The sequence below is a fragment of the Paramormyrops kingsleyae genome, chromosome 4 (assembly GCF_048594095.1).
Source record: "Paramormyrops kingsleyae isolate MSU_618 chromosome 4, PKINGS_0.4, whole genome shotgun sequence".
Classification (NCBI taxonomy): domain Eukaryota; kingdom Metazoa; phylum Chordata; class Actinopteri; order Osteoglossiformes; family Mormyridae; genus Paramormyrops; species Paramormyrops kingsleyae.
This window is the reverse complement of record NC_132800.1, coordinates 34157697-34171636: the sequence shown is the minus strand read 5'-3', so window position 1 is coordinate 34171636 and position 13940 is coordinate 34157697. Positions and strand designations below refer to the sequence as shown.

Sequence of the window (13940 nt, the reverse complement as noted above, 5' to 3'; positions counted from 1 at the left end):
ACACCTGAATGAATTCTAAAAATCACCTGCTGATTTTCTGCCCCCTTTATTAAACATGAATGGTATTAACAACTTGACCAATGAGTTGAGAAGAATCGCCTTGTTGAATTCAAGTGCTTGTATTTCTTTTCTGTGATGACGCTGGTGCACTGAGTATGTTTGTATGACTGTCTGTGATGACGCTGGTGCACTGAGTATGTTTGTATGACTGTCTGTGATGACGCTGGTGCACTGAGTGTTTGTATGACTGTCTGTGATGACGCTGGTGCACTGAGTATGTTTGTATGACTGTCTGTGATGACGCTGGTGCACTGAGTGTTTGTATGACTGTCTGTGATGACGCTGGTGCACTGAGTATGTTTGTATGACTGTCTGTGATGACGCTGGTGCACTGAGTGTTTGTATGACTGTCTGTGATGACGCTGGTGCACTGAGTGTTTGTATGACTGTCTGTGATGACGCTGGTGCACTGAGTGTTTGTATGACTGTCTGTGATGACGCTGGTGCACTGAGTGTTTGTATGACTGTCTGTGCATGTGCCCTTCAGGACTACATGCAAAACGTGCACGGCAAGGAGATCGACCTGCTGAGAACCACGGTCAAAGTTCCCGGGAAGAGGCCCCCCAGGGCGGTGGCCACGGTCGCCCCGACCGCCAGCCCGAAGACCAATGGGCTGAGCAAGGACCGAAGCACCCTGCAGCTGGGCACGGCAGGTATGGACAATGGCGGGTACGGGCACGGCGGGTATGGACAATGGCGGATAAGGGCACGGCGGGTATGGACAATGGCGGGTATGGACAATGGCGGATAAGGGCACGGCGGGTATGGACAATGGCGGGTATGGACAATGGCGGATAAGGGCACGGCGGGTATGGACAATGGCGGGTATGGACAATGGCGGATAAGGGCACGGCGGGTATGGACAATGGCGGGTATGGGCACGGCGGATAAGGGCACGGGCACAGCATATAAGGGCAGGGCAGGTATGGACAATGGCGGGTATGGACAATGGCGGGTATGGACAATGGCGGGTATGGACAATGGCGGGTATGGACAATGGCGGGTATGGACAATGGCGGATAAGGGCACGGCGGGTATGGACAATGGCGGGTATGGACAATGGCGGGTATGGACAATGGCGGATAAGGGCACGGCGGGTATGGACAATGGCGGGTATGGGCACGGCGGATAAGGGCACGGGCACAGCATATAAGGGCAGGGCAGGTATGGACAATGGCGGGTATGGACAATGGCGGGTATGGACAATGGCGGATAAGGGCACGGCGGGTATGGACAATGGCGGGTATGGACAATGGCGGATAAGGGCACGGCGGGTATGGACAATGGCGGGTATGGGCACGGCGGATAAGGGCACGGCGGGTATGGACAATGGCGGGTATGGGCACGGCGGATAAGGGCACGGGCACAGCATATAAGGGCAGGGCAGGTATGGACAATGGCGGGTATGGGCATGACGGATAAGGGCACAGGCACGGCGGGTATGGGCACGGGCATGGCAAATAAGGGCACGGCGGGTATGGACAATGGCGGATAAGGGCACGGGCACAGCATATAAGGGCAGGGCGGGTATGGACAATGGCAGGTATGGGCATGACGGATAAGGGCACGGCGGGTATGGGCACGGGCATGGCAAATAAGGTCACAGGTACGGCGGATAAGGGCACAGAGGATAAGGGCACGGCAGGTATGGACAATGGCGAGTATGGGCACGGGCATGGCGAGTATGGGCACAGGCACGGCGGGGTAGGGCTAAGGCGTGGTGGGTAAGGGCACAGCTGGTAAAGGTATGGCTGGTACAGGCATGGCAGGTTAAGGACAATGGCCTGTCACACGGCGCAAGTATGAGCTAATGCCACACTGTCCTTCACTGGGCGGCTTCCACATTAGTTGAAATAGTGTCTGACATTTAATTGAGGATGGTTTACAGAATCACCCTGGAAAACACTTGTTGAGCTGATTACATGGGCAAGCAGAACATGCAGAAAACTCTTCCCCATTCATACAAAAAGAGGTGAAGTATTGAAAGCATTTAGAATCTGACCTGTAACCATGAATGTGACGTAACAACATGTTTGATGACGCTTTGGCCAAGAGTGGTGCTCAAGTTTGTGAGATCGATAGAGTTTCCTGCAGCCACCATTCAGCCTAAGACCAACTTCCTCAGCCTGGGACCCCTAACAGCCACGTCCACTGGACTGACCTGTCTCTGCGTGACAGAATTAACATGCTGCATCCGGGCGTTCCCATGCCAGCCCACCTGATTGGCTGATTAAAGTTGAGCGGAACGCGGATGCGCGCGGCTAAATGAATCCTGGGCGGTGAGTAGGCGGGGCTACTTGAAAACGAGGCCGTTGCTCGACATACAGGACCGTGCCGGCTGAGGGTTCGCTGCCTGACGCGACGCAGAGCCCCCGGCGTTAATAGGGGCTCCTGGGGGGGGGCAGCTCTATCACAAGACCACTGATACTACAAGGCTTTGCTCAAGTGTTCTAGGGAGGAACTCTAGGGCAGAACCAGGCTTCCTGTAACCAGAGACGTGAAAAACCAGAGGAGACAGGGGAAGACATACCCTATCACGTTTAATTTGGCTTCATTCATCCCTCCTAATAAATAGACCTCTGCCTTTAGTTTTTTCCTTGTGTGTCCCCCAATATGAAACTCTCTCCTACGCCCTTGCCAGTAAGCGTTTGTGAAACAGAAACTCCTAGTAACTTTGCTTTTGGGGGAGTTTCTCAGTGCTAATTAGTCCATGTGTCTTTACAAAGAGCCCTCATTTTTATGGAGTTCTGCTGTTTATCCACTTAATGTTTCCCCAGGTGCTGCGTTTGGTCTACGACCCCTCCGGTACAGACCCGTGATTTAGCCCGTCGTTTGACTTTTTGAAGGTTTCTTTATAAAGCAGTTGTTGTTTATCTGAGCCGAGCCTGGGTTCCGTTTCAGGCCCCGCCGAGCGCCCATTAGGCCCGGAACAGGACGCGGGCAAAGTCTGGAGATTTTGTTATATGGTGGCGGCTGCATTTCCCTGAACGAGCCACTAGGGGCAGTGTGGAGCAGCGCTGCAGAAAGTCACAATGGGACTTAGGTACTGCAATTAAAGGCAATTAATACAAATTAGGAGAGGGAGCCCTTGGGGCTCTTTGAGAAAGAGTGCAAGTGGAGGTGGGAAGGTACAGACGGACAATAATCCGCTACAGCGCGCCGGTAGCTATGTTGGGTGAGAGTGATCTGTGAGCCAGTCCGCTCACAGTTTTCTCCATCTCACGGCCTGCCCCCCCTCGGCCCCCACCCCTCTCACCAGCGCAAGGCCCGAGCCATCCTGGCCACGGTCCAATCCGGCGGCACAGTTAAAGAGGTTAATTAGTCCAACAGAGGGCAGCTGACAGCACGCCCAGCCATCGGGGGTGGGGCGGCGTGATTTTCCAGCCCGCAGATGATTAACCTTCAGGAGGTGGTGGAGGAGAGGTGCAGGGTCCCTGGGCTGCGTGAGCGGCGTCCCATTAATGCTAACTAGGTTTTTAACTCGCAGCGCTGTCGCGTTAGTGTGGGCCGCTCGGCCGTCCCGGGAGGGGACTCTCTCGGACTGTTCTGTCCTCCTGGCGGGAGCGCGAGCCCAAAATAAAGGCAGAATGGGGGGCACAACTTCCTCAAACACGGCTCTAAAGTAGGTTTGGGCCCAAAGCTAAAAAGCTAAAATCCGCCGCTTTTTAGGTTCTCCGCACCTTTAAGCGGCCATTTTTTTTTTCTTCTTTCACAGCAGGTTAATTCCTTACAAATAATCTGCTATAAATAAAACTCAGGGGTTGCCATGCAGGTGCCCGTGGGACAGAGAGAAATCAGTTTCTTCTGCGGTTTCCAAAAATCACCTTTTATTTTTATTTTTTTTGTCAGGCCGCTCCGGTCCCTTCCTGCCCCCCCCCTCAACCCCCCACCTCACAGTTTCAGCACCAGTCCACTCAGAAAAACGGCGTTAATCTGCGCGCGCGAGAGAGGAGGTTATGAATCACAGCGTGATCCCTGGAGTGAAGGGCCTGCACTTGATTATCCGATCTGATTTTGATTTCATTAGGCATGCAATTGATGAAATGAACAAAGGGGTAATTTTTCATTCACGGAAGGTGAGGCGGAGCTCCGTCTTTTTCTTTCCTAATTCATCCACTGTGCAGATCTAAAAGGCCCTTTATGAACAGGGCTGTTTTGGGGGGGGGGGGGGGGAGGCTCTCAGACAAGGCAGAGTTGGGTATGTGAGGGGGGGGTGTGTGCGGGGGCTGGAGAGGTGTGTGTCTGGACAGGACACAGATTGAACATCTCTGCCATATAGTCCCTGGCAGATTTTAAATATTATTATCCTCTTAACAGGCTGTCAGTCGTGTCATATTACATCAAAGTGTTAATGACCCCCATCAGTTTTGATCAGCGGCTTGTATGGCAGCTGGGGGGGGGGGGGGGTGGCTGGCCTTTGTGCTGTTCAGGTGGCCCGTGACCTGCTGTTGGGGTCGGACCCAAGCCGACCCCGTCTGTGTGTGTATAAACATTTCCCCAGCCTGATGTGCACGCGTGTGTGTGTGTGTGTGTGTGTGTGTGTGTGTGTGTGTGTGTGTTTTCGTGTGTTTGATCGTCCTCTATCTGAGAGGATTGTGCTGCCATTTTCAGGTTTTGGGTGCACGTGAGAGTGAGGGGGAAACAGCCCCTATGCTGTGTGTGTGTGTGTGTGTGTGTGTGTGTGTTCGCCGGGAGGAGTGGGGGTGGTGATGATGGCGGGGGGGGGGGGGTTATCACATGGCCTCGGCCGTGGATGATCTCCTCCCCCATTACCATTTATGCTTCATTATTCCGCTCCTTGTACATAATGGCAACAGCCCCACAAAGGGGTCACAGCGGCTGCGGCTCATCAGCCTCTGACGGGGGGCCGGTGGGGGGGGGGGGGCAGCCGTCTCGACTCCCTGCTAATCTGCTGCCTCGGCCTGGCCCGCGCGGGGCCCCTCCCCTAGACAAACACCGCCCCGGCTCCTCCGCCGGTGACGCCTCCTCCTCTCGCACGTACATACCGCTGCTCGCGTTCCCCCCCCCCCCCCACTGCTGTACCTATCTGTTTTTTTTTCAGTTTTTTTTTTTTTTTTCCACGTTCCTCCCATCCGTACGTGCCGGAGAGGGGAGCGGGCCGCGGCCTCCTCTCGGGATCGAGTGCCAGGCCAGGGAGATGGGGAGCGGCGGGGAAATTAGGTGGAGATTAGATTTGAGCGTGTCAATTTGTTTAATCAGAGACAATGGCTGGGGCCAGGTGCTCCAAACGTGGAAAAGGTGCTACAGCGCTTCTCGCTCTCCCGATCCAAGCCCTACTCGTCTGTAATTGCTCCAGGTGTCTCTCTCCTGGTTTACATGGTGGGGGGGGGGGGCATGTTTGTTTATCTAATTTTCGTCGCCACCGGAACGACTCGGGTTGCGTCACCTGCGCTCCGGTGCCGGGAGAGACGGCCGACACCCACAGATATTAACGAGGCGTTTTTAGCTGGGGCCCGTCGCCACGCCGACCGCTTCCACGCGCGCCGCAGGCCGTTCGCCGCTACGCCGGCCCGCGGAACACCTTTCATCATGGTTCCTGATGTTTGATGAAATGTCACGCGCCGGCGTTTCCGTGGACGCGGAGTCCCGAGCCGGCACCGAGGACCCCACCGCGCTGACGCCCTGGGGTGGTCTGCACCGAAACGAGGCGGACGTGGCCTGCGAAATCACGGCACTCGGGACGGGAAGCTAACGCTAACAGCTGATTATTTTGCCCGCTGTAATTACATTATCGGCACTTTTATGCGGGATTGTACTCTGGGGACTAATTGATGGATCCATGTTTAATTCATTAATCATTAGCATCAAATCTGACAATTAGGATCTGTGATGATTATGGAATTTCAAATGTTTGTCAAGTATGGTTTTTTTCCCCCTTTTTTTTTTTTTTTTTACTGTTTATTCATTTAGTAAAAAAAAAATCGCTAATAAATGAACATGACAGAAAAACAAAAAGCGCCCAGAAGCGTCATGTAAACCTCCCTCATTTTTCCCACATTCAGTGGAGTGTTTGCATACTTGCACGCTAATATATACACTCGTGCATACTGCACCTGTACTTTTTTATAATCTTGTTAAAGCTGTATGGTGGTCACCTGCCCGTGATTGAAACCCTCTTTCTAAACACAGAGGACCGTACTAACGAATCTTGTATCACCGACAATTTAATTACTACAAGGCGGCGTCTGTGAACGATCGATTAGGGTCTGTCAGGGATTTGCATTTGCCAGTGCTTGCAGGCTTCTGCGGAACAGTGCAGTTTTAAATCTTTGATTTCTGGGTCCGACACTAGTAATATTTGTTTACAGATAATAAGTTGGTACTGAGTAAATTGAAATGATATTTAATGATTCTGCAGGACAGGTTTGGGCCACTGGACACCAGTCATTTTCATTGCAGTTTTTAATTAGCAGTGTAACAGAATGTAATCCAGTGCTGGAACTGTATTTGTTTCTGCAGAACAGAATCGTGTGTGTGGGGGAGGGGATGACCCAGCCCCCCCCCCCTATTTGGATACAAATGAATTGCATTATTTCCCTGCCGTCACATTCCAGGCTGCCGTGATTTGTGAAAGGGGGGGGCGTATTGCTGGTGAGTTGGGGGGGGGGGGGGGATATTGTGGTGATTGGTGTGTTTTGAACTTCTTCACAGTTGTGCAGCTCTGTGAAATCGCTTTCAGAAATGTCACTTTGGTAATAATATAAAAATTGGTTCTATTGCTTTTTAATTTATTTTCACGTGGAAGAGGTGCATTCTGGGTGGGTCCTGCTCCACCGCGGCGCTGCCTGACGTCTGTCTCAGCCGTGTGCTCGCACCCGGCCCAGCGTGAGTGTGCATGAGCCTGGACCCGTCCACGCGTCCTGATCCAATGGACTTTCTCGCCAGCTGAATTAAAACTGTCCTCACTCTTCCCGTTCTGTTTAGACGGGCCTTAAACGGAATGCGGAAACGCACCATCAATTATCTTTATAGTTGTGCGTACCGATCGGTTGTTCTGGCCACGGCCTTATGTATGCGATTCATTATTTGAAATCGCAGTCTGTTTTGCTCCATTTAATCCTGAGTAGCAGGGTAAATATCATCAAATGTTAAAATCCATTCGATATATTAATTCTCGGTTAAGAGCTGCATTTCTGCTGTGAGTGCATCCAAGCAAGAAGGGTTAACCAGTTCTGTGTATAAATGGTTTATTTCCTTACTCAGATATTGAGTGTAACACACATTTTTTTTATTATTATTATTATAATTATTATTATAAGTAGTACTTATAATACTTGTTGTGTACTGTAAGGTGTTTCCTGAACCCTAAATATAATTTCTTCAGTGCAAGTAGAAAGTACTAATATTAAATCAGTGTTTAAAATCTGTTATAATTCTTGTTCCGCAGCAAGCAGAATTTTTGGGAATTATGTCAGCTCACTCCATAAATGCGACCCAGTCCCCTGCCCCCCCTCCCCCCCCCCCCCCCCGCCCCCAGGCCCTTTTTGACAGGGTGGCGACTTCACTGATTCGGGGGCACTAATTTAGCAAGAGTTCCGCCAGCATGTCGCGTCAGGGCCCCCCCGCCCCCTCCCCGTTCGCCACGAGGAGCTGCCCCCTCCACTGGGAGTGAAAGATTAATTTTCCTGCGCCCAACAGGATAATTACTGACACTAATTAGACATAATTATGTGAATTTGATACACTTATTACTCCCGGTAATGGGAAAGACGCATTATGTTAACAAGAGCCGCCGTGCCCCTCCTGCCTTTACGCGTGACGTGCTGCAGTGTACCAGCCGCCCCTAGTTGCCGTGGTTATGGTTCGGAATTTTCAAAGTGTTCCACAAAAGTCGCGAAGTGAGTGCGGCCGTCTCTGGGGAAAGGTTTGGCCAGGTTGCGCATGCATCACTTGCGACTTCAGACCTTGTGAGTCACCTTCCGGCTTTCAGTGAAATTCCGTGCCGCAATTAATAGCCTAAATAAATACAATTAGGTCTTGGCGTGATTCCAGCGGGAGTTGCCGTTAATTAGTCGCCTCTGTTCCGAAAAGGGGTTCGTATGAACTGTTTGAGGGAGCCTCTCTCTCAGCTGGACCCGGAACCAAATCGCGAGGCAAAACCGAAACCAAAATCAGAAAGAAGTTGCATTGTATTGTATTGCATGGAATTTAATATTTGGCTTTATGGTTGCCAGATTTTTTAGATTTCTTTGTTTGCTCGGTACCAGGAAAAAGATGGTGTTGGCTGTTAAGATTGCAATAAGTTTGGGATTTTGGATTTCCCGGTTCTTTGGTTCTTTTGGGGCCTGTGACTTTGGAGTTTGGGCTGGGATCATTTTAATTAAAAGCATTGTAGTCTGGGCTGGTTTTAGCAGCTGGATGCCGTGTAAAGAGCTGTAACGAAGCGAATTAAGAATCATGGGGCCCTCTGGTTTTTTAATTTGTTCCTTTCTGAACTCCATTGGTCATATTTAGTGACTGCTGAACTCCAGGCAACATATTCAGCTGCAGGAAATGAAAATAAAGTAGAAGGTGTTTAACTGGGGTAAGTACCAGTCGAAGCTGTCTGGGAACTCAGACTTGATTGGTGCTTGTTCTTCCCATAATCCACCGGGAGTCTGTCTTCCAGTCCCTGTCCTCAGTGTAGGGCTGCAGTCTTGTGGCTTTCCTGTCCCAAAGAGGGCATAAGATGTCTAACTCATTGTTTTTGCCTGTACAGGCTTGCCATTGCATATAACCGTTAATGTCCTGGGCGAGTGTGTTGAGGACTGTAGCCTCACAAGTTCCACATGACCTTGAGATGGATCTCACGTTTGGGTAAAGACTCAGATTTGCTTTTATTCAGCAACCAATTGTACCAATAAAGTTATTAAGGTTTTGATGGGAACCAGAAGTGTTTTTGGCTATTGGTGAATGAGTGACGGGAGATCGCTGTTCTGTGAACCCCTGGGTGGTCAGTGAATCCTGCCATATTTTATGTGCCGTATTAAGCTGCTGTACTGATTAATGCCCGTGTGTCTTAGGGAGAGACATACAGTGGGTCCCTCATATCCATGGTTTCAGTAACCACAGTTTGTTATCCTCTGTTTATTGTGGTTCAAAAAAAAAAGTTTAGGAATTCCAGTTTAAGGTTAATAAGTTTCAAACCATTTCAGATTTCTAGCCGGTGTATACCCACAATAGGCCGAGATATTTTTAAACAAATACATTTTTCTCATTACGGCTTATGCATAGGTACATCATACAATATTTTTTATTGTAAAAAGCGTAACAGTAGCCTGATTTTCCATTGTTCCAGGGGTATAAAAAGCAGGAATTTCATTGCTCTGCCATCCCTTGATACATGATATTTTTTTCCATTGCTCTGTCGTTACTTGAGATTTAGGCTAAAACGTCAGAATCCCTTTCATTCGAGAGAGTGCAGTGCTATACAATACTGTGTAACAATGCACAATATATGTATGTAATGTTAGTGATGTCTTACTTTGCCATGTGTATGTACACAAAAATCATGTATATGGGGTCGCGGTTTCAGCAATCCGCTGATCTTGGAACACATCGTCCGCAGATATAGGGGAACTACTGTATAAATGTCTGTATATAACTGAAGTCTGTTTAGATTAGGGGTGAAATTGTGTAAAGTGTCTTAAGCTTGAGTTTGTCCTGTTCTCTGCCTGACAGTCATGTAGGGACCTAGACAGACACTGTGACCTGTGTTTGGTGGGAGGGTGGGGTGCCTTTGGCTCCCCAGCAGCAGCAGGGGTCTCCAGCCCACACGGTACTGTTCTGCTCATGAATTAATAAAGTGGGGGGGAATAGGGGTGGTGGTGGGGGGGGGGTGGGAGGCGGCGTGCCGCAGAGCGTCTGATTGGGAAGTGGAGAGAGACCGACAGCCAGCACTGGGAGAGATGGATGTGGCAGTCAGAGGGCTGAGGAGAGATAATTACCGTTCGGAGTGTATCTTGTTAATTAAGGGCTAATTAGAGGCTGAGGCTTGGGGGGGAGGGGGTGGGTTTACACATGTAGCGTGGAGAGACGAACGAGAGAGATCCAGTGACAGTGTATTAAAGCACGCACTGGCAGAGAGAGAGAGAGAGAGAGAGACAGATCCTTCATAACCGGGGAAAATCTCCCTGCAGCAGCCGTTAAGCCAAGATGGCAAACTTCATCTGACACCCTGGACATGCATTCCGGTTTTAGCGATATAGACTGCCCTTCAAACAATCCGTCCATATTTCACACCCCTTATATGGTTCAGGGTCGTGCTGAGCCTGCAGCTTATTCCAGTTAGGCCACGGAAAACTGCGCTACCATTTACATTAACTCATTTATCTGACGCTTTCATCCAAAGCGACTTACATTAGAGGGAAGGGTTGCATTTTTTCCTCTTTTACCATACTCCAGCCCCCCCCAAAAACAAACCGTCTGTAAATCTGTAAAAAAAACAATCTGTAAAAGTCTTACTGTATTGATCTGAATTTTCCCACACAAACAACTGTGAGGGCATCAAACTTCCTGGAGAGCCTTTAGTGTTCAAGTGTGCAGTATGTAGATGTCTCAAATGATGTTGCAATACAGTTGTATATGGACGTATATAAATCAGTACAAGTTCTTGAAGGTAACCTAGAAGTTCCGCTCATTCAGTTGGGTCCGCGTGATGGAAGCGTGTAGCTGTTTCACCATCGCACCTCCAAGCTTTCCGGAAAATTCAGTCCGAGGACTGATGACTGTGGGTTGAATTTTATGTAATTTTATCGTGAATGTGGTGTGTGTGCCGTGAGCTGGGGGGAGGAGATGATGTTTCTGGGTTTTTTTCCCACCCCCCCCAAGTCATTCATGTATGACTTTCAGGGCTTCTGGAACTACTTCCTCCCCGACTGTCTACACTCTGAACTTGCAGATTCAAGCTGGGTATCTTAACTGTGCTACCTCACCCGCCTCTTCCCACAGGTGCCCCCCACTCAAATAGCAGCACCTCCCTGCAGTCGGACCGCTCCGCCAGCGGCATGAACCTGGTCGGCTTCGGCAGCAAGCCGGACGGTCTGCACCAGCGCTCCTTCTCCGTGTCCAGTGCCGACCAGTGGAGCGAGGCGGCCGGCAGCACTGGAGCCAGTGAGTGTGGCGTCTCCCTTCCCTCCTCTCGCTGACAATGGCTTCCTTCCCTCCAGTACTACCTGTTTCTTCTGTGGGGGCAGGGGGTGCGTGGTAATGTGGGTTCCTCCCACCTAGGGGGCAGTTTGGTGGAAGTCTGGCCATGACCTCCATAGGTGTCAGTCATCGCTCGTCGACCTTCAGTTTCCACAGAGACTGCGAGCTTTGGCGCAGGGTCATGCGTGACCTCGTGGCTTCCTCGGTCTCCCGCGGCCATTGCGTGGGGACACTTGCCATCAAACCTCAAATACCCTGGTCCATCATCGTGTAGCTCATGTGCTCCTGTAGCTGGGTCTTCTCTGTGAGCGGTTATGCAAGCGACCTGTCAGGGATCACCAGACGTCTAATCCGAGATCATCCCCATGCAGAGAGCCAGCTCTGTAGCGCATGTGGAAGCGATACTGCAGCGATGATACAGGTCAAAAGAGCCAGCTTTGCCGCAAGCTGGGGGACCCGGCGTATATTGCCGCCGTTAATTAATACAGAGCTAATTGCGGCAGAGTAACGATTAGGGAGAGGAAGACGACGATAATGTTGGCGGCGAAGGCGGTAGTCATCATGGTGATGATGATTACCGTGGCGATGACAGGCGATGGCGTCGGAGTGTATTAGCGGCCGTGTGAGGAGGAGGAGGGAGCGAAGGTTATTTGCTGCCTGGGCCCCTGCCTTGCAGAGGCACTCGAGTGAAACGAAATGATACATTCGCCTTGCGTGACGACTCCGCTGCCTGGATTGGGAAATAGATGCCTTTTCGGGGGCAACATTCATCACCGGTTATTTCTCCCTCCTTGTGGCTGGCACTAAAAAAGCACTTAAATGCACATCAGTGGAATAACAGTCTCCATGCATGTTTGCTCCGTCGTGGTTGTCATTAGCGATGCACTACAAACCCCCCCTGCACGCCCACCCCACCGGCCCCCCCGGCAGTTTAAAGAGTGCTCTTTAGGAGTACCGATGGAGCCCCCGACCGTGCGGCCCCTGGTCCCAGCACCGCAGCTCGCTCGAAGCGGGCTGGGGGCGGGAGGGGAGGCATGGCGATGGTAGCGGCGGCGTAGTAGGATGTGGATGGTTCCGCTCGGGGGGCTGAACGGGCTGCTCCGACCGGCCGCCTCCCTGCCCTGCCTTTGCTTAACGGTCCTCTCCGTGCTTTGAGGGACCCTATTATTTTTGTCGGAGGGACCAGAGGGAACGGGAATGGGGGTGAGGGGGGGGGACGGTACACTAAGGCACCCCAGCAGTTGGGCAGGTGAAACTTTTGCAAGAAAATCTTGGCCCATCGTTCGAGACATAAATGGCTCCCTTCAATGGGAAAGCTCTGACATGCGATTCGTTGGGCAAATGTGCCACCTTAACACTCAAGGCCTCTGACGCGGCATGACACGTGAGACGCGCATCTGGCTCGCACCTGGTTTTCCGTGAACAAATCGTGATGGAAATGTATATGTGGCCACTTATCAAGCCGCTATCCCGGGAGCTCTGCTGAAAATCTGCAAAGTACGTTGAGGGTCCAGCTCTCCTTTTTTCACCCCTGGGCAGGTTCCTCAGCCTTATAATCCTTTATGTTAAGAAATCACGTGCTCTTTGGCAACAGGGTCTTGAGTCCCCTCTCAGTTACCACAGTATATTATCCTTGGTGAAGGTTGCAGGTTAACGTGCGACGTGCTCCTTTCATCACGAGGCCCAGATTAATGAGGTCCTTCAGAATAGATGCACCGTGGCCCAGGTAAGCCGCGTGTACGCTGCTTGTGAATATTGAACGCGAGGCTTTTGATTAATTCACACCGACCTGCAGAAAGCCTCAACCCATCGTATATATTAATCGCTCACTGTCATGTGCTGCTTTTAATCTTCGGATAAAAGGCTGAATTTAGCCATTGTCCTTCATTTGTATGTTGTTTTTTTTTTGGTTGCGTGCCTGTAACCAATGAGGTTTTTAAGTCTTTAATTAACGCTAAGCATGGGGCACCTTTAAGAAATTAGCATCTGCTCACATTTTCAATTTTATCGCTAAAGTTAGCCATCTTTAGCTAGCCCCAGACGGGTCAGTCTCACCACCGTCAGCCACATCTCCGGGTTTTAAATATTGTGTGTACTTCGTTGGGAGACCATGTTTACCAAAGCATTCCGCCGCCCTTTCCGAGTCGGCCCCCCAAGGGGGGGGGGGGGGTTGATTTCTTCGCCGGGGCTGTAATGAAGTTTGACATTTAGTCTGGAGAGAGAGCCAGTGCGGGGATCAGGCCTTGATTAGCACACTCTAATTGACGATAATAAGGAGGAGGCCGTGATTGTTTCTAATTTTGCCATTAATTGCAGCCGTTGGCTTTGATTGAGGACCGGTTTTCGGCTCGCCGTGTCGAGGGGGCGGCGAAATCACCGTGTGCCGCACCCGGCACCTCTCGAATTACGGCGGAGTGGCGTCTTTGAGGAACAGAAACTGCCTGCCTGGAGACCTGTTAGCGGCGGCCGCCCCCCCTCCCCCCGCCTCACCGGCAATCTTCATCACCGAACGCGCTTAAACTGTCGCCGCCCCGCCGGGCCGTAATGTGCTGTAATCACAGGTTAGGCCCATACCTATTCCACTGCCCGCGAGAGCCGGCACTCAGCCAAGTGCCGGAAGCCTCCGGATCTAAGCCTGCTTCATTACGCTCTCCTTTCCTCGCCGCTTTGCGTGAACGTAAGCTAATCACCCCTCCCGGTTCGTGGCGGTGAAGCTGGTTGGCCGCTTCAGG

At 51.1% G+C, this 13940-nt stretch overlaps 1 protein-coding gene across 2 annotated transcripts in view; it reads left to right on the top strand.

The window, feature by feature from the left end:
* The window catches only part of agap3 (ArfGAP with GTPase domain, ankyrin repeat and PH domain 3), a 164539-nt gene that overhangs the window by 117703 nt on the left and 32896 nt on the right, over nucleotides 1-13940 (top strand). For both annotated transcript variants that reach the window (XM_072711213.1, XM_072711212.1), the window contains exons 11-12: nucleotides 548-713; nucleotides 11011-11172. In XM_072711213.1, coding sequence (XP_072567314.1) covers nucleotides 548-713; nucleotides 11011-11172 — 328 coding nt within the window. The remainder of the gene's footprint in view (nucleotides 1-547; nucleotides 714-11010; nucleotides 11173-13940) is intronic.